Here is a 20834-nt window from a genome sequence, read left to right on the forward strand (position 1 = left end):
GACGGTGGTCTGAGAAGAGACGCGGCTGGGTCAGCGCTCATCCGTTTTAGTATCTCGGCTCGCCAGCTCGACTCGTTGAGCTCGCCGTCGTGATCCTGCTGCGTCGGTTCAGAGCACGCTTAGGTTTCGCTAGCTCGAGTCTGTAGCATAGCTGCTAGCCGGCTAGCTCAGCGAGCCCCGGTTCCAGCCGACCAGAGGAGGACCAGGACTGACCGGTGGACCGAGCCGGTGTCTCCGAGAGACAGAGGGAGAGGTGGTGGTGGTGGTGGTGGTGGTGGCAGGCGGAGGAGGGGTTGGGGGGGGTGGACCGTGAGAAAGCGACGGGGTGGAAGTGAGTCAGGAGCGGCTGATGAGTTCAGACCAGAGCGGAGAGCCGCCGCTGCTGCAGGAGGAGGAGGCTGATCCCGGACCGAAGACCGGGGGGAAGGACGAGGCTCCGCCGGGGAGCGAGGGAGGGTCGGGCGGCATGGTGAGTGAGGCCTTCTCTGAGATCCTCTTCGGGCAGCAGCTCGAATTAACACAAACAAAGCACATTTAAAATAATTATAATAATAATAATAATAATAATAACTTCCGGCTTCGACTGTGTTGCGGTTTTTAATCACGACGTGGTTTTTGATGACCGAAGTGAAACCGGGACACTGAACATGGAGCAGCTCCCTCACGACCACTCGGTGTCATTAAACCTCCTTCTCCTCCTTCTCCTCCTTCTCCTCCTTCTTCTCCTTCTTCTCCTTCTTCTCCTTCTTCTCCTTCTCGTGAGCCGCTGCAGCGAGCTAACTCTAGCTTAGCCACTAACGAGCAAGCTCATTAAGTAGTTTGCTGAGTAATCATTAGCCTGCAAGTGAAGTTTGACACAGCTGTCGGATGACCGCGGTGCTACTTGGAGCGGAGGAAACACCGGGGAGGTGATTTCAATGTGCGGGTGATCGATGTTTCGATTACGAGCCGATTGACGGACGTTCATTCAGTCTCGGTGGCTAATCACGCTGCTAGCGAGCCGCGCTAGCAGCGGTGACATGCGTTGCAGATACCCGGCCGGCCTTTTTGCTGCGCAGCGCAGTCAGCTGACTCGGCTCGGCTCGGCTCGGCTCGCCTGGGCCTGTTACACAGAAGCGTGCGTTGTGACCATGTGTCAAGTTGCGCGGCACCTAAATGTCCGCGCTCCGGTGAAAAGGCCTCTCCGCCGGGCGCATCCTTGTGTGGTTGCGCGAAGCGGAGAGAGGGGGTCCCGGGGCACATTTGGAAACGGCAGCTGCTCTCGTCAGGCCCGCTGCTTTCACAAAAAGGGGCTGCGTCTATTTGCAGGTGGCAGGTGATAATGTCAAAGTAGGAAGCTGGTAAATGTGACGGGTAGCAGGCGTTTCGGAGTCAGTGGAAAGCTGTTGAAATAAAAGCGTAATCCTCAGTGAGTTCACATCCAGTTCACATCAGTGTCTGTATGCCTCCATATATGTGATCTATTCTTGGCCACGGATCTTTTGCAGGGTCAGGATTTCTCCTGCCAAACCACAACCAGCTTAAAATGTAGAGTCAGATCCAACCTCCTAATAACGTCTACCAAAAATACAATAATGGTGGTGAATAGCAACGTGGAGCAGTCCTGACATTGTGTTACTTTGTGTTTATACCCACTTTTATCGGCCGGTCCATAACTGCAGACGTTTAGGCTGCACACAGCTTTTTAATCACGATTCTCCTCCCTTGTGGTTTACAGTGTAATGGCCACTTCTGTTGACAGGGGATCACGGGCTCCCATGTGGGCACGTTTCATTGTACTTCTCTGATTTCAAATCATATGCCATGGAGGCTCAGTGGTATGCAGGTGATCCTATCATCAAAAGATGGCACCAGGCAGGGCTCTCCCCAGGTTTATTTAGGGCGGTGGTGGAGGTGGAAGGTGTTGGGCACTTTATTTGACTGAAAATTGTGCATTTTCACACAATTTTGGACTGTTATCATTTATCATTTTAATATTTGTTTGAAAATGCTCTGTCTGCCAAAATAATAACCATCATACATTGGTAAAACAAAGCTTATAATGAAGTTATAGTAAGTTAGGTGCTGTGAAAAAAACACTTGGGTGCGGCACACAAGTGTTATAATAGGAGGGAAAACGGTGCCAAGTGATTTTATACAATGCAAGGTTAAATTAATCAGTGAAATCAGCAGGTGTAGTGCTGGTTGGCTATAACCTACATGCTCCCTGGCCTTCATGGTACATTGTTAGAGACCATTGTTCAATTCCTTGTTTGATCTGCAGGTTTGTTGTTGGTGGTGCCCGGTTTTTGAATCTATGCTGATGCTTTTGTGAAAGCGGAAATACTTTCACTCGCGCAGTACAGATGTACAATTTTAACCCTGAAACATTCTGTACTTGAGGGACATAAATATGCAGAACTATATCAGCTGGGAAAGCTAAATAGTTTCACATTTGTCAGTCAAAGTTGTCCTAATTATTTGATTTGTCTTACATTTTATAGTTAATTAGGAATGACAGTAGTTTGGGAAGAAGTATGAAACCAAGCGGAGATTACACTGCAAATCTTTATCAAACCAGCAAGATACATGATACTCGGCTGAGTAGTTTTCAGTTGTGACTCAAGCACATTAAGATCTATTAAAATTAAACTGTCAAATTGCAGCAGTCTAATTTAGATAACTTGACAAGTTTACATGATTGTTTTTCATCCACGTGTATGTTTGAAATATTTGATTCAGCTGAAACACAAACATTACACCGCTTTTGAATTGACCTCACCTGATCCTGCCGTCTTGTTTTGAAGGTCACCTCAAAGGGTGCTGGTTTGAACCCAAATGCGAAGGTCTGGCAGGAGATGCCGGTGGCCCCCAGCGAGCCTGTTGCCAGCAGCCCTCATTGGCCTCCCTCGGACATCAGCGAGGGTGAGATAGACTTCTGTCAAATATCCATCGGACAACTCAGCTGCTTTTATTACATTTTTCTGAGGTTTAAATGTTTTATTTACAAAACTGGACCTTGTGACACCCATGCCTGTTGATATAAATTTAGATTTTTCTTAGTGAACACCAGTTATAAAACTTGTATTAATGTTTAAACAAAATTTTGTACTCGCTTGTTTTTTTTTACCCTTTCTTTTTGCCAGCATCTGTATACATAAAAACTTTATTAATGTTCACACGTAGTACAAAGCCAAGGGGCGCGGGGATGTGGGGATGTTTGAACTGGACCGGGCCTGACAGTTGGACCATCTGCTGTTGTTTCTGAATCAAACTCTTTCACCTTGTCCACAGGTTATTCTGAGCCTTCGTCTGCTGGGTGCAAGCAGTACACCGTGGGATTCACGGCCCTGCATGACAGCAGCTCCACAGCAACAGCTGAGATAGCAGTAAATGGAATGGACCCGCCAGATTTGGGCTTTTCCCCCGCTGAGTCCACAACAGGGACCTCAGGTCAGTCTCGTCACGTCACGTCACGTCACATCACACACACGCACACACACACACACACACACACACACACACACACACACACACACACACACAAACTGTGGCTGAAGTTCAGGATTATTTTGTTTTCAGTACACTTGAAAACAGGGAGTGATAATGTTTGGGTCGGACATAAAACACAGAGACAACAAACTGTGTGGTCTAACACCATCAACCGTCTCCACAGCTTAAAATACAGTGCTGCCCTGTGAGTGGTGCCTTATGATCATGCTTTCAATTACAGTATGTTCACATATATCAGTCAGGGGTTCATACAACCGATCACCCCCATGCAAAACGGGTCAGCTTAACTTTATTGTTCCCAAAGTGCAATTTATCCAGCAGCCAGGTGAAATAGGGCCCACTGTCGGGCCATCGCTAACCTATGCAGTTATTTCGTTTATCACGTTAGCACACACCCTGTGTTTGACTCGGGAATAAGCAACACACAGTAATCAATATTTCTATCGCTGTATAGTAATTGACTAATATATTCAACTCTTACCGTAGAAACTTAGAGCCACTGAGGCCTTTGGTGGGTAAACTGTGCAATCCAATGCAGCCAAATAAAACAGACCTGCCATAACGTATATAGATATTTATCCCCGAGGTCGTAGTTAAAGCAGTTATCTAGAGTTACACTACAATGAAAAGGTTTCTGTAATACTGTACTAAACCACCACTATGACCTCCATGATATAACTGAATACAGTTGTATTGGATTGCATTAAACAGTACAGGTGCCCAGTAAGAGTATGTTCCCCTTTTCTTTTCAATAAACCAGCTCTGCGGTGTCAGAACAGCATATTGAACCCAGAGTGGGAAGAAGGCTGATGACAAATATGACAAAAACTCAATGTGGGTTTAATGACCCCCCTTCACCAGTCAGAGTCCTTTTGAAAGGTTGAACTTTACCCTGCGGTGTCTCTTCAATCACTATTTATAATATCATGTGACACCGATCACTGTCGCATGCCTGTTCACCCATATGTGCTGCAACACATATCAATCATTTTCTTGTGCCTTCCAGCACAACATTTTTGATAAACTTTAATAGAGTAAGAAATCCGAGGCATCACACTCTACAATCTTACTAATACAAGCACGTTTTCACTTCTTTCTTTTTTTAACACTGACATTTATGTTTTTTTGGTTCTCAGTGGATTGTAAAACCGAAGAACAGCCGATATCCTCTGAGAATCTACGAGAGTCCCTGAAGAAAGAGCTCGAGTTTTATTTCTCTCGGTAAGAAGCAAGCACTCGTAAAGCACCTTTTATTTGTAAGATTTGCAAAGTAGACTCGTTTGTTTTCTTAATCAGTGGGAGACTATAATTCCTGGGTTTATCATTTTGTGATTCAGAGAAAACCTCTCGAAGGATTTGTACCTGATGTCCCAGATGGACAGCGATCAGTTTGTCCCTATTTGGACTATCGCCAGCATGGAGGGCATCAAGGTCCTCACCACTGACATGGACCTCATCCTGGATGTGTTGAGATGTAAGTGAAAGATTTAAGGATGGCGCATGTTGGAACTACCTGTATACATGTGTAATACGTTGAGATTGAAATATCCGTAATTGTGTCTCCCCCCCCCCAGCCTCTCCTATGGTACAAGTGGATGAGAAAGGGGAGAAAGTGCGCCCTAATCACAAGCGGTGCATTATCATATTGAGAGAAGTCCCTGAAACCACACCTGTTGAGGTAAAGCCAAGTTACATACACCAAACGATAAATAACGCGTCTTTGGAGGCATCGAATTGAGATTCTTTGTATCTAATTCATAGGAAGTGGAGTCATTGTTCAAAAACGACAACTGTCCAAAGGTGATAAGTGTTGAGTTTGCGCACAACAACAACTGGTACATCACATTCCAATCCGACACGGATGCTCAGCAGGTACTGCGTCTCAAACCTCACTTTACTGTGTCTGTGAGTAGTCCGTTAAAATGTGGCACCATGAATCGCCCTCTGACTTTCACTTACTGGTCCCCCAGGCATACAAGTACTTGAGAGAGGAAGTAAAAACATTTCAGGGAAAACCCATTATGGTGAGTTAAACTAAAACGCCTTTGTGTCATTTTGGAAAGCCGCCCTTTGTAAAGCTTTTTGTTCACAAATTTCTCTCCTTGTTTCGCGCTCCCAGGCCCGGATAAAGGCCATCAACACGTTTTTTGCAAAGAATGGCTACCGTAGCATGGACAGCAGCCTGTACGCTCAGCAGTCCCAGAGCCAGTCCCAGTACAGCTCTCCGCTCTACATGCAGCACGTCTACCCGCAGCAGCAGTACCCGGTCTACGGCATCGTACCTCCCACCTGGACACCCTCCCCCACACCGTATTTTGAAACTCCTCTGGTAAGACTGACTGTACTTAAATGCTGTTATGAGACACGCCAACACAAACCTACTCTCAGGTGGTGGCGGTGGCGGTGGCGGGAGGGTGTGGGGGGGGGGGGGGGGCAGCTCTGGGCTGGACTGCTGGCTTGGTTAGCAACACAGCTGCTAACATTAGCGTCCTTACTACTTTCAGTACATGCAGGTAGAGCGCGTTTTATAAATGCTGACATTCTGGTCTGCTTTTGTTTTTTTAAGCAGCTTGAGGTCGAGGTTGTTCCATTGGCAGCTTAACTTTAGGCTTTTACGGCGAGTTGTTTTTACAGCCACGCAACGAGTGTAGTTCATCAACTGCATTAACGGTCACCTTTGTCCACCTTCTGCACTGCTGCGCTGAGTGTCTGTGAGCTGAGGGGAAGCCCTGCCCTTCATGAAACACACACACACACACAGACACACACACAAACACACACACACACACACACACACACACACAGCAGAGCAGGAAAAGAAAAAAAAGACACATTAGCGCAACTGTCAGTGACCGGAAAATCTACTTGCAGCTCTCACGCTGAAAATAAATAGTAGTTACTGGACAAAACTGCAGTTCTACGAGTACGTTCATATTTATTTATATATTTATTTTGATGGGGGGTGGAGGGGGTGTCCTGGACCATTAAAATGGTAGGGGAAATACTGGATATATAATGAAGTTACTTGGGAAAGGTCTTGAAATATGAAATAGTTTGTGCGACAAGAGCCTTGTCTTATTTGCCTTAGTTTTTGTTGTCAGGTAGTAATGTGTTAGTACTGTCAGAAAATGGCGGTTTCCAACTGCCATTAGCCAACCAAAGAAGGAGAAGAGCACTTACCACCAGGGTTCGGTAAACCATGTGGCCCTTTGAGATTAGATGCTACGGTACAAAGAAACAAGCAAAGACGACTGCAACTGTCCAAAAGTTTTTTGTGGAACTCCTTCAATAAAAAACAAACAAAAATAAGGTGTGGCACAAAGTCTGCCAAAACTTAAAATCTTAGTCAAATAGTATTTTAGTAATAGTATTTTTGCTTAAGATGCCCATCCCTAATAGTTATCTATTGCTGGGAATCACTGGGGAAAAAACGGACTAAAATGTCGAAGAATTCAGGGACATCATCACTTCTGGTTTTCATATTTTGGTGAAACGGGTCTAACAGGTTTTGGTCTTTATTTGGCAAATAAAAACCTCCATAAAATCCCCCTTTTTAATGCACATCAAAGGAAAAAACAGACTTGCAGTTCATTTTGTTTCCGTTCATCATCAGCATTCAACTTGTAAATATTATTTAAGAAATTCACCTCCATGTTGTGAGCCAGCAGTAGCAGAATCACTCGTTAGTCATTCCAACCTTTCTTGTCGTCATGTGTGAGGAGAAATGCATCGAGTGAATTCAAATGAGACTTTCCCTTCTTACTGTTTGAATTGTCAGTGATGTAAATACTGTTAGCCAGCATAGTCTGTATTTCTCTAAACCAGTTCTACATTCAGAGCTAACGTGTAAAGCAAATAATATTTCATCTGCAGGGTATTTGGGGTGGCTGCAGAGTAAATACCTGCACAAAGTTGCTTTATAAAATAGGATTAGTAAATGCTGCTTTTTTTTTTCCTTGAGCAGGCACCGTTTCCCAACAGTAGCTTTGTGAATGGATTTGGCTCTGCTGGACACTACAAAACCGGCTCCAGCTCTCTCAACATCACTCGCCCATTCAACAGAAACCGGTAAGGAATTCTCTCCTGCTGCCTTTTCTTAGTTTGTAAGTTTCTTGTTTTGACTTAACTTTGAGTCTGCCGTTTGCACAAACGTACTCCGATTGGGGTGTTTTACCACTTTTTTTTTTTCTTTTTTTTTTTTACCACTTGTGTCTTTGTTTGCATGAAATTGAACATCAGATTATCTGTAAAGCAGTTTTGTCTGAAGATAATGTAACCCCAACAGGAAACTGCTCCTCACTCCCTGTCTTCTTACTGTCCCCACAGTGTCCCTCTCTATTCAAGAAAGAATGTAATAAATGCCTTCAGGTACCACTGTTATACTGTACAATAAGCTTCATCGCTACCTTCATCTCTTACCATACTGCAGCAGCCAAAAGACTAAATCCAAACAATGCCGTCTGCCAGACTGTTTTTTTCTGGCCATAATCCTTTTCATTGGTGTGACAAGTGTTTGGTGCGAGTTACTGAACATCCTGGATTTGTCATGTCATTTGATAAATAACGGCTGCTAACCGATTCTGAGCAATTGGCCTTTTTTTTTTTTCTCTCTTTCAGTTACTGAAACTTTGGCTCCAAAATGTCCTCTTTGCTTTTACATTATTACATGTAACAGTTTCTCTTCATCACAACTAACCACCCATGTTATCGGTTCATTTCTTTTACTGCTGCTTTCATCAGTGACTGTATTACCGTGTGCCATGTGGTGTTATGTGCTGTAACAAAAAAAAGAAAAAGCTGACAGTTAGGAGCCGAGTCGAGGTCACCTCTGCTGTCAAGCTTTAATGTGTACGCTTTTCATCTCTGGCAAAGATATGAAAAATTTTCAAGGTTGTTTATTCAGTCAAAGAGACGCTTTACAAAGAAATAAGTCAGACCTGATGATGAGATCATGATGCGCATAGAGGGAAATGGGGAGTAGAGCGCCTGGCTTTGGTTCTCTCTTTTTCCTCTTCTTTGTTTTTTCCTCTCTGTCCTCTCCTTTCCAAGTCAGGTGCCTCACTTTCATCCCGATGAGCGTTCAGATTATGAGATCTGAGGGTCAAAGACTGATGCGAAGATCAATCATGCTTATAGGCTTTTTAAAAAAAATTTTTTTTAACAAGTCTTATTTGTGGTGTCAGGATATTCGTAGCCCTGCTAGGTGATACATGGGGTGTTGTCAGCTCTGTTCCATGAGTGTATGATTGGTTGCCGAACATACAGAACGCTGACATGAAAGTCGCCGCTGCTTCAACCAATCATGAGCACAAATGCAGTCTGAAAAACCACCTGCATGTTGGTATTTACTCTGAAGACACAGCATGCTGTCTCATTCCTGTAGCAAACTGGCGCGTTTTTTTGGTTGGTGCCACCAGTGTTTCCTTTGAACCCTTTTAGTTGTTTCAGCTTCTATTAGCTGAAGATTGTTGACGGACCCCAAACAAAGGACAATTGTTATTTTGTATACAGGCTTATTGCTGTTTGTTCCAAGTACCACTGTGATTACAGTGCAGTTTTCTGTATTTAATACCCAAACAACAGCTCTATTTAAAGGACCATACAGTGGTTTAACTTGTTAAGCCATTAAACTGGATTTATGGTAATTGAAGTAATGGCATATTAAGGGCTCTTGCACATAATTATATTTTATGAAAGAGTATTGGGAAGGTTAGATGTAACGTGTCCATAATCTTTCTGGTCTCCCCTTCTACTGTGTTCGCTCGAATACTGAGGGCAAGAAACCGGGAAGTTATGTGCAGTCTGAAAATGTGCTGGTGCACTTGTAAAAACCACCAGTATGGTCACTAACACCACGTGAACCATATTATGTGTTCAATAGGAAGCACTGGTTGCCAGTTTGTCTTCAGAGCATTTTAACGTAATGTTGACCTTCTTCACCCCCCCTCCTCCCCCAAACGCAACAGAAACCACGTGAAGCCGCAGGTGAGGACGAGTGACGTGACTCCAGCCTCCATAACACCTGTCCCCTTGGAGAGTCTGACTGGACTGCGCAGCCCGCAGCCTCCTGCTACTGCCGCAACCACTAACCCGGTCCAGACAACCTCTGACCTGAGCTCAGCATTCTCACATCTCTCCTCCTCTTCCTCCTCTCTGGACCCCAGCGATGACGGCGGCATGGCTGGACGTGGAAGGTGAAACTGTTTTATCTTTAGGATTTGTCGTTTTGTTTGTGCCTGACTGTAATGGCGGGTACTCGTGGGCTGTGAGTTGGTCAGTGATTAAACATTCACTTCAGTATCCAGGTTACAATTGGCTTGTGCCAGGAAGCTGATTTATGAACTGCAGGAGATTAGAGATTTCTCATGTGCAACACCAAATTCTCTGCCGTGGATATATGTAACTGGGTTATAAACTGGCTTTTTATAAAGGAATTACAAAAGACTGCAGAGAAGCTGAATGAAAGGAGAGACCCAATAAATGGAAGTACACCCAACAGCCAACAGACCCTGAAACAGACAACGATCGTAGAAGTCTGTAAAAGTTGCTTCCTCCACTAAAGTTTTGAGTCACAGGCTTGAGACATACTCGCTTCTTTAACCACGTCATCGCAGAGACAACCGTTGGTGTTATCAACACAATTGTTCACATTTCTTGCTTTTGTGCTTTGCGTGTTACTGGGGGTTTCCACTAGAGGGCAAACCAAATAACAAACATGTAAATGAAACCAGGATTTCAATGACTTAAAATGGGTGACATTACTGTACTATTTTGGGGAAACTCTGTGGACCAGTGACTAAGGAAATTGCTCAACAAGCTCTGGTGTCTGACAAATTAGGAACAAATTATGTTTTCAGCATGTAATTTTTCCAACGTCTTCTGCCTCAAATAGGTGTTTTTATCTTGTTTTAATTTATCTTTGCATGTCCACTTCTAAAATGGTAGTGATTTCACACTAGTTATTCTGACGGGCATATATGTCATGTGGGTAATTGTGAACTAGGTCTATTAATTTATCTCCCAATATTTACTGCTTCTGTTTTCTTGCCTTCTGACCCCGTCACATCCCTACAATGGCCCCTCCGGGCATGTGCGTATTTTACCTTGCAGATGCATTCATTTCTGAGGATATGCAGAAACAAGGCTGCAAACGAACGCGCGCGCCGCAAGACGGCCATCTTGCGAAAGCATAGTTGAAATTAAGTACATGGCTGACCTTACAATCAGACTCCTTGCAACATGAAGAGGAGCTCTGCACTAACTGCATGTCATGACTTGTGGTTTAAAAAAAAAAGAAGGAAGGAAGTCTAGAAACGATAATTTCTACTGTGCAGCAGCCCTTTCAAGATATATTTCTGGCAGAGGAGAATTCTGGTTACTGATGTGCTTCACGTGTACTTTGGCTCTTAGTAATCAGGCTACAACGGCACATTTAAAAGCACCAAGTGACACTTGACTGACACCGAGTCACTGACGGGTCATTTATGTCCGTTTCAGACGGAGCACAACCTACAGAGGAACACGAAGGAGGCGAGAGGACGAACGGATTACGGTAAATAGCAGTTTCTTGTTGTCATAAAACGTGTATGCTGTATTAAAAGCCTGAACCATTTTGTGATCTTTGTGCTTGTTGGTGCCATTTTGTTTTCCTCTCTCAGAGGCCGGTGCCGTTAGCAGAGGTCAAGGTTTCTCCACCCAAGTTTGACTTGGCTGCCACCAATTTCCCACCTCTTCCTGGCTGCGTGGTCAGTACCCAGGGGGAGCCAGTGCTCGAAAATCGAATGTCAGATGTTGTTCGTGGTTTGTACAGGGACAAGGTAAGAAACAGAGTTTGTAAACCTCTCGGATAATACTGGACTGAAAGGATTGTTAAGGGTGCGACCTCAGAGGTGTGTAATGCGCATGCCTCCTTGATCTTTTTCTTTAATAGACGGAACAAGCCAATAAAGATGCCACTGTGAGTCCAGGTTCAGGCCAAGCCCCAGTTACAGAGGAAGCTGTGTCTGTCTCAAGTCCTGCCCTGGCAGCGGTGAAATCTGCTACTCAACCACTTGGACCTCCAGCCCCTGGGTATGATTGTCTCCATATTTACAATATTCTGTACCAATGCTCGTACTAAAACTAGAGACGTTAACTTGAATGTCTGACACCTGTGCTCTGACAGTATTACCCGTCAGGAGAAGAGGACTGAACGGGCAGAGCCCCCAGCTCCAAAACCAACTCCACGCACACCTGTTCAGACCACCGTCAGCCCCTCCTCTTCCTCCTCCTCACAGCCCGTGCCTATCTCTAGGCCTCAACCGTCTGCGGTCTCCACGCCAGCGACACCCAGCACGCCGGCCCCTGCTCCAGCTACGATTCCCAACCCTGCACAGGTGAGAATTTGGTTCTTTGCCGTGGCTGCCGAACACTTGTGCACTTTGTCTTCCTGATGATGACAACTTTTGCGCATAGAGGGAAGTGAGGTAGCGAACCTGACTGGCTTTGGTTCTCTCCTTCATCTCTGTCACCCTTCTTTGTTGTTTCTCTCCTTCTTTTTTCCCCCCTCTCTCTGTTCTTTCCCACCACAAGTCCAGAACTTTCACTCCTCCACCAATGAGCGTCAAGATTATGAGATCTGAGGGTTTGACCAGAGGCATCGTGAAAATGAATGGATAAATGTGTGACACGTGTTTTAAAAATGTTTTTTCTTTTCTTCTTCTTTTTTTTTCCCTCCACGCCTCTATTAAGGAGCCACGTAAACTTAGTTACGCCGAGGTGTGCCAACGGCCACCCAAGGACCCTCCTCCTGCAGCCCCCGCCCCAGCTTCCTCTGGCACTGCGTCAGGCCAGCCATTACGCGAGTTGCGCGTGAACAAGGCCGAGGAGGTGGGCTCCGGGAGTAGTCCTGGAGACAAGCAAGAGAAAGGCCACGACAGGGAGGGGGGATGGGAGTGCAAGGAGAGCCGACCACCACGCGAACGTGACTCTCCGGGCTACTACCGCAGCAATGGCCCCAGAGGCGCCGGGGGCCTCAAGTTCCGGGACCAGAGGCGCCCCCCTCCGGCCCGACGCAGCTCCCCCCAGGGAGGCTACAGGCACACTGGCAAGGAGCAGAATATCCCACCAGTATCGCCAAAGTAAAAACTTGATATGAATAGAAAAAATATGTATGAATCTCTACATGGATATATATATAATTATATAAAAATGAATAACATAAAAGCAACAACATTATGGTAGCCACCTTCCCCCCTGGAACTTGTCCAAAGAAAAGCTTTTAAAATGACAATGAGACTGTGACATCCAGGACTTAAGGGCAAAATGACACCTGAAGAACTTTGACGAGTGATTGGAAAAGGAAACAAAAATCTTGTTGCGGCCTCCGGCATTATGCTTAAAAAGAGTTTTAAGTGCGATTTAACTGGAGGCCATTCATTTATGCTCTGCTAGGGAGAGGTGGGATGCTGGGCCACGTAAATGGCCCTCTACCTTTTTTTTATTTTTTATTTTAAAGAATAGATGTTGGTCTGCAAGAACAATATGCACTAAGAAGAAAAGAACATGCATATATGTCATGTACATATACAAAGATATCACTAACACGCAATGAGACATCAGTTGTTTTTTTTTCTTGTGTGCTTAGGTTTGCAAGTATGACTGAAGGTTGACTGATGTCTGTGTATGCATTGATTGTTTAGCAAAATGATTGAAGTGCTCCAGTCTGCTGTTGCACTGATGTAATGAAATGGATGATTTTGATTTTTACATCAGAGATTCAAAATCACTGTCCTGAAACTGGACAGTGTGGTCTTCTAATGTATATTAATGAAATGTGTTCTATGGTGGTATTTTGATCCTGGTTCATGATTGGCTGAAATGCTGTCAGATGTCAGAAACTGTTCATGTATGCCGCAGTCAGATGTGTGGTTTTGTTTGAAGCCGAAAATACTCTTTGGGGGTGCTCGCTGGCCTGTTAGCCACAGTGAACCTGCTAGCCTGGTCCAAAGTTTTCATGTTAAGTTTTATCTGTGTCTATCTGAACTGTTTTGGGTCGACCCACTCCACGGGATTCAGAACATTGTCATGTTGATAATCAGTCAGGTTCTCTGTTTACATGTTTGTTTGGGTAGTAGGGTGATTTTCATGAGGAAAAAAAAAACAAAAAGAAAAGGTTAATGCTAAGATTTGACTGCTCAGTGCGCCTGGTGGTTGTCGGCGAGGTTTGGCTTTTCTACATCACAGGATATCCAGGTTACGCTTATATCTGTGAATTGTTCTTAACAATGGCATAATGTCAAATAATAGACTGAGGAGTGCTATTAGCTAAGGATGATAATAGCTACATAATATCTGGCAGCCAAGTCGTGGGTATAAAGAAAATTGGGATGTTTTCACGTGCTATGTGCCAGCTGCCTATGATCATAGCGTGCTAGGATAAAGTTTTTGATTTTTATTAATGAGGTCTGCTAAATAATGTAGTCTTGGGGAAACTTTGGGCCCAGTAAAACTGGATTTTGAAGAAGCTGTAGAGGTGTAGTTGCCTATGCTATATTATAATAACCCTTCACTAGAAACATGTGGGAGAATGTAATTGTTCTAGTACTGAATTTACAGAGGGAGGCTTTTGACAGCAGGTATCCACCAGATTGTTTTGTGCTTTTAGAGTGAGTTTGCTGTTTGTTTGTTTTTTTTCTTCTTTTCTTTTTCTTTTTTTCTTCTTTTTTTTTTAATTTTTGAAAAACAGATTGACTTAGAATTTGAAGTTTGACTCACTGTATGTATTGCTTTTTAAAAATTTATTTATTTTAATTCTAATGTGCAGCGCTTTTCTCCCAATCTTGGTAGGCTGGTTTCCCCAAAGTTGTGTGAAATCGCATTGGCAAAATAAAATCACGCATATGACATTTATATACTGATCGAGATGTCAGCTGAGAGAAAATACTTGATGCATTGACTTTGGGTTTAGTAATGCAGTAAATGAGCATCCAATCCCTGGGGCTGTTATTATCTTTTTTTCATTAATGAGTATGAGCAGCTAGTGATTTAGTATAATTAAATAAATGCACTAACTTGTTTTTAAAAAGAATCTTACTCATGAGTAATGTGAAATAATTTTAGAAGCGTATGGTTGATGTTGACAGGCTTGCAAATACCTACAGAAATTGCTTCCTCCCCCCCTCTCCCTCCTCCTCCCCTCCCCATATATTTGGGTTATTTTCTGTTCATTTGGGTTGGGGTGGCAAAAAGGAAATGTAGTCATGGATCAACCAAGTGTTTGAGACACAATCTTAGAACTGTATGAAATGTCACCAAAAATAAATTATTTTGATTTGGCTTTCCGGTGTCCCATTTCTTACTGCTGTGTTATGTTTCGTGCATTCACTACAAACATCCGCCACTTGAATGGATTGCAGCGTTTTATACACGAGGATATACCGTGTCCCTCTCCTTTTTATATGATTTTATGTCTGCTGAAGTTTTAGGATGTTACTCTGGAAGTGTGATTGCCATTTTCAGTCTTTTCTGACATTTGTGATTAACAATTTGAAGAAACCCAGAAATAATAATCAGGAAAAATACTGGTAGCCTTTGACTATTTTTTATTTTGAAACTAACATTTAGAATTACAGTAAACATTTACATTTTAGATGATAATGGTTGAGATTGTTTGGAGAGCTAACAGATTCATTTACTGTAACATGATGAATGGAATTAGATTTATGCAGAAGCACAATCTGCTTCAGAGAAATGCATTTCAATGATTGATAAAGGCTGCCATACTTTAGAAAAAGGGTTTACTCTTATTTCAACCTCCAGATCATTTTTTGTTGCACGTCATTATTGATTTTGGCAATTCGCATTACAACTAGTACAGCGTCTTTGATTTTCAGTGCAATGTTAAATGGGTCCTGTCCTGTAAGTAATGTCATTTCTGTGTCCATAACAACATTATGTCTAGCATGCATTCATCTAATTTTCAATGTCAAACTTGACTTCAGTGCACCATCTGTTTCTCTTGTGGGTTGTTGGCTGTCAAAAAAAAAAGGAAATCAAGGGTCCACATTCCCAGATGAAATCTTAAACTATTATATGTAGGAAAACTGAAAATATAGTTTGTTTTTTAGGCTGGGCCAACAGCAGCGGCCAACACTGTAAACTCAAGTTACACCATTGGTGATTTGAAGACAAGGACTTCCTGTATCTGATTGAAATTTAGGGCCCTGGTACTATGGTTTTGAACAATGACTTGATGTAATGTACATTGACCAACTATTGTTGGTTTGTTGGCTGTCCTATTTGGGGCTTTGGTGATTTATGGAGGAAAGATATTAGATTACAAGGCTGGGGAGTGCATAGGTTAGGGATAAGGTTAGGTTCAAGTTAAAGTCAGGGCCTGGATGGGGTGTCACACTGTCTTCCCCTCCCCCACAGACTTCCTGCACGCCAGTTGCCCAAGTGTGCTGCTGCTCTGCTGGTGGACTCCTTCATATGGACATGAGCTGAAGGCATTCATGGCACGCTGGGTGGATGCCTGCGGTGCCGCCGCCGCCGCCATACATGCCTATAGTGGGAGAGGAAGTCCACTTTGGCAAATGACGTATCTCGCAGTCAAACCTCGTAAACGTCGGTGTTTAAGGAAAATATCGGTTATTTGAAGTTGCGGCTGCAGACTAAAGCCACCCGCTTTAACGTCCCCCCCCGCCGGGGGAGACATTTAAGTAGAGGGCGTCTCGAGGAAGAGGGCGTCTCGAGACAGAGGGCGTGGCCGCGAGGGGGGGGGGGGGGTGACGAAACAGAGGGCGTGGCCGCGAGGGGGGTGACGAAACAGAGGGCGTGGCCGCGAGGGGGTGACGTTTCGTGTTGATGTCGACCGAGCAGCAGCAATCAGTCAAACACGGTAACCTGCCAGACCTTCAGACCGTGGACCAGAAACGGTACGTTTTCTCACTTTGCTTTGACAATGTGTCGGTGGTCGGTGTTAACGACATTTCAAAGCGCGTTTGCAAGTGTTTGAAATGAATGTCATTTGATTTTTTTTTTTCTTCGCTTCCGACTGTCGATCGTTCCTCGCATCTCGACGCCAGCGTTAGCTGGCAGCCGGCTAACTGTAAAATGTTGCCGGAGATCATCGTTCGCCTTTTATTTCTTTCTCCGAACCAGTTTCGCGTTTTTAGTTGCGTGTTTCTCGAGATTTGCACATCACACTGTCACTTGGCGTTAACTGTGCATTATTGCTGTCTTTTATTGTTCTTACCCAGGGAGCTAACGTTAGCAGTCGGTGTCCATCGTTTGTTCTGCGTTACGTCGTTGGTTTATTTGCACGGCTGATATGTTGTTGACAGTCAGATACTCCAATCAAGTAGCAACAGCAGACTCTCCGATTATAATACCAGCATGCACTATCGATTTTAAATGGTCAGATTTGATTTACGGTGTTCTAACAAAACATCTGCACCCCCAAAAATATTAAAATTACAGGTCAATTTGCCAAATATTACCATTTTGTAAATTGGTTATTCAAAAATAATAGTTTACTTTCATCGGAAAAGATTGCGTGAAATTTCGAAGTTATATTAATCAATAATATACCGTCAAAAATCATGGCTGATGGGCAATCTCGTACTATGTGAAAAAAAAAAATATATATATCACTGGACCCGCATTAATCATTACAACTCGCCACAACAAGCCTGGCTGTCAGTGTAATTTTACATGAACAAAAAATATTTTTGTGCAAATATTTTGCCACGATTAAGCAAAACACTAATAAATAGTAAAAGAATGCCTTTCTGTGGTAAAGTAACAATCACCATGTAATACTAAAATAGTAATCTGACACACTTCCTGCTAGATTAATCACCCCAAATTATGAATAACATATGATGATCCCATTTAAAATACAAATAATTATTTTTGGTAGATTTTTTTTTTTTTTTTTAAAGACTCTGTGATCTCCTTTTCTCTGACAGCTGTTTACCCCAACCTCTCGAAAAATGTGTTTCAGTGTGCCGTAGTGTCACCCCTGCCCGGGTGCCATGGTCTTCTGTTACACATGAGCTCTACTATGTGGTACATCATGCAAAGCATTCAAAGTAAATACTCGTTGTCTGAGCGGCTCATCCGCACCATCGCAGCCATCCGCTCATTCCCGCACGACAATGTGGAGGATCTTATTCGTAGGGTAAGCCTGCTTATCTTCCAGTCCAACCTGAAATGAATAATGTCTGTGTGTGTGTCATCAGTATCATTCATCTCATTATCCTCTGTGTGACTAAGGGAGCTGATGTGAACCGGATGCATGGTACACTCAAACCCCTGCACTGTGCCTGTATGGTGGCCGACGCTGACTGCGTGGAGCTGCTGCTGGAGAAGGGGGCAGAGGTATGTTATGGACGACTTTTACACACTGAACCTTTTTCCATATCATACCTTAAGATTTCACGGGAATTGACCACCTTTTTAACAGCGACGAAATGAAAATCAACTTAGAGAGTTTGCTTGCGACAGGTAATCCATCACGTTGAACATCATGCCCACTTGAATTTTTCTCAAAGATGTCCAGTCTTTGTGGGGAAATGTAGAAGTGAACAGTTTATAACACTCAGTGATGACAAAAGTAAAGCTGAGGATAATTTACACTGAAGGAATCATCTGTCTCTGCATGTTGTGTGATGTACTTGTGCCAACATGAACTGAAACATAGAAAATTACATTTGTTGCTCTTAACAATACTAGTGGTATTTGGTGATGATTGGGGATGAACACATGTTGTACTGTACATTTACTGGGTTAAAATCAGCAAAACAATCAATAATCCTATCGATTCCCCCAAATTAGCACAAAAATCCCAATTTCCTCTAATGATATTCAACCCCAGTGAATATAATTTTGATTGTGAGACTCACAGCAGTCAAAACTGAAGATTCAAAAGCAACATGTCTTTCCAGAAATGGCGTTTCTTTAAGTAATCACTGTGAACTGTTTTCATTTGGACTATCTCTTTTATAAAAAGTAGTTATTCCATTTTGAACACAGATTAAGGCCAAAATTATATGTATTTTGTTCCATTTTTCAAATTAAATCTACAACACAACGAAGTGTGCAAAAGTAATAGTTTCTCCTTCAACTGTATATTTCATTTCACCTCGCCTTTTTGAATTTGTGCTGGTGCTCCTAGATGGACCAAAACATGTGGTACACTTGGAGTCTTGGAACCCTTCAACTTTGCATGGGTTGTTGCATTTGCACAATTCAAATAGGGCCTTAAGCATCTTGGCAAAAGACTGCTTACTATTCTGAATCTCTTTGCCAGGTGAATGCTCTGGACGGCTATAACCGCACAGCACTGCACTATGCAGCAGAGAAGGATGAGAGCTGCGTGGAGCTGCTGTTGGAGTATGGGGCCCAGCCAAACGCTCTGGATGGCAACAAGGACACTCCACTTCACTGGGCCGCCTTCAAAGATAACCCGGAGTGTGTGAGGGCGCTGCTGGAGAGCGGGGCCTGTCCAAATACTCGGGACTACAACAATGACACACCTTTGAGCTGGGCTGCAATGAAGGGCAACCTGGAGAGCGTCAAAGTGCTATTAGACTACGGAGCCCAGGTCCATGTTACCAACCTGAAGGGCCAGACCCCTATCTCCCGACTGGTGGCCCTGTTGGCCCGGGGTCTGGGCACTGAACAGGAGGAAGAGTGCTTGGAGCTACTGTGTCGAGCAGCAGGCAGGTTTGAGATCCGACGGGCTGACGGCACCCTTCCCAGGGAGCTGAGTAAAGATCCCCAGCTGCTGGCGAGGTTGACCAACATGGTGGCTCAGGCTCCTACGCTTCGCTCTTTGGCGCGCTGCGCTGTACGGCAGAGCCTCGGAGTGCAGTTCCTCCCCACTGCTGTAAAAGACCTTCCTCTACCAGAGACTATCAAAGACTTTCTACTGTTGAGAGACTGATGATGAAACTATCTCGATGTAATTAGACCTCACCGGCTGATTAATAGAGCATCACACTGCATTTTTTGGCAAGCAAGTGTCTCCATTGACTTATAGGATATTGTCTGACGGTGAACATCATTTATCAAACCTTATTGCTAATAAATATAAATTTATGTAAAGGGAGAGATAAAAATCTCCCCGTGTTTTTTTTAATTGCCTATTTGGACGACAACAAATGAGCACTAACTTAAGTACACATTGATAAGTGGATCAGTTTCAGTAACTCTTTTCTCAGCCCACTTTGTACGCAGCACAGGAAGAAACAACAAGACCAGGTTTTTCCAGCTTCATCATAGGATGAAACAAGTTGTCTCCAGTCATGCAGCTGTTCTAAAGACACTCATGAAAAGCCAGCACCTCTGAAATTCTTAGTAGGTTTATTTTTATATTTTTGTTTGCTAGATTTACAGTATGTTTAAAAAAAAAAAAAAAAAATGTATATAACGACAAAATTTAAATGCTGTTAAAGTTTGTCACAGAAGATGATGAAAATCCTAAATGTTGAGTTCAGTGGTAGAATGAGGATTAGGCTCATTGTAACATTAGAGTTAAACAGGGTTTTTGAATCGGGGCTAATCTCCAGAGATTCTGTCAGAGGGTGCAGTTCCTGAAGTAGTACAGAAAAGAGACCAGATGAGAACCATTTTATTTATGTAAAAGCAACAAAAGATTACCCAATATTATCATTAGTCCCACAGTTTTGGTGAACAAAATGTTCATCGCTGGTAAAAGTGATGTCACCATGCCTGATGTCATGTGTATTTGTTTTGGCTTTATTTCAATGAAGTGTGCAGTTCCAGGTGCCAATGAGGAGTATATGTATTTTTTGTTCTTTTTTTTTGTTCTTTTTTTTTTTACAATGGATGCTTCCAGTCTTAACTTGCAAAAGTTGTGTTTTTTTAAGGGTACTTATTGCTCCAAAATCTTGCAGGATATATTTGAAAAATACTTTGTTTTAAATTAAATGTCCAAACCATGAAATTGCATGATTACTAAGTTTTGTCCTTGAAAGATTCACTAAATAACCTTGCAGAATGTAAGTTTGTTAGTGTCTGTCTAAAATCTGATCATTTCCGTGCTTGATTGTGTCTGCCTGTTCTGCAGATGAATAACAATTAACCCCTTCATGTCTTGTTCACACGCGCAAAGGTGCTTTTTTTTTCTTCTTTTTTTCAATGTACTGCAAGTAAATGCCTTTATATTTCAATCTACTTTTTCTTTTCTCTCCGCTGTTATTCCCAAAATGTCACCCCTTTGTTTTAAATAGACAGATATGATGCATTTAACAAATCACAACAAGGCAAAACATTTTAATCTCAGGTGTTGTACATCATAATACCTGTGACTGAAATACTTTCATTCATATTAT

The 20834-nt window shown here is 43.2% G+C and overlaps 2 protein-coding genes across 4 annotated transcripts; both read left to right on the forward strand.

Moving 5' to 3' along the window:
• The first annotated feature begins 292 nt into the window (after positions 1 to 292).
• Positions 293 to 14808, forward strand: larp4aa (La ribonucleoprotein 4Aa). Of its 2 annotated transcripts, XM_069141701.1 has the most exons (17): positions 294 to 469; positions 2787 to 2904; positions 3274 to 3432; positions 4629 to 4713; positions 4830 to 4966; positions 5067 to 5170; positions 5254 to 5364; positions 5463 to 5516; positions 5612 to 5821; positions 7457 to 7560; positions 7819 to 7860; positions 9459 to 9686; positions 10990 to 11044; positions 11151 to 11309; positions 11423 to 11562; positions 11657 to 11867; positions 12223 to 14808. In XM_069141701.1, exons 1-17 carry the CDS (start codon positions 350 to 352, stop codon positions 12613 to 12615), a joined length of 2430 nt encoding a protein of 809 aa, XP_068997802.1. In that variant the 5' UTR covers positions 294 to 349; the 3' UTR covers positions 12616 to 14808. The 2 variants fall into 2 exon arrangements, with proteins under 2 accessions (XP_068997803.1, XP_068997802.1); XM_069141702.1 differs by lacking the exon at positions 7819 to 7860 and having other exon boundaries at positions 293 to 469.
• A 1498-nt stretch (positions 14809 to 16306) lies between these two features.
• Positions 16307 to 20676, forward strand: asb8 (ankyrin repeat and SOCS box containing 8). 2 transcript variants are annotated; one of them, XM_069141147.1, is made up of 4 exons: positions 16307 to 16409; positions 17480 to 17656; positions 17752 to 17856; positions 18788 to 20676. In XM_069141147.1, the coding sequence occupies exons 2-4, from the start codon at positions 17528 to 17530 to the stop codon at positions 19421 to 19423; spliced, it is 870 nt and encodes a 289-aa protein (XP_068997248.1). In that variant the 5' UTR covers positions 16307 to 16409; positions 17480 to 17527; the 3' UTR covers positions 19424 to 20676. The 2 variants fall into 2 exon arrangements, with proteins under 2 accessions (XP_068997248.1, XP_068997249.1); XM_069141148.1 differs by having other exon boundaries at positions 16315 to 16409; positions 17445 to 17656.
• Positions 20677 to 20834: the final 158 nt, after the last annotated feature.

Source organism: Embiotoca jacksoni, unplaced genomic scaffold, assembly GCF_022577435.1.
Source record: "Embiotoca jacksoni isolate LCO1_2020_lvr unplaced genomic scaffold, fEmbJac1.0.p SCAF_9, whole genome shotgun sequence".
Lineage (NCBI taxonomy): Eukaryota > Metazoa > Chordata > Actinopteri > Embiotocidae > Embiotoca > Embiotoca jacksoni.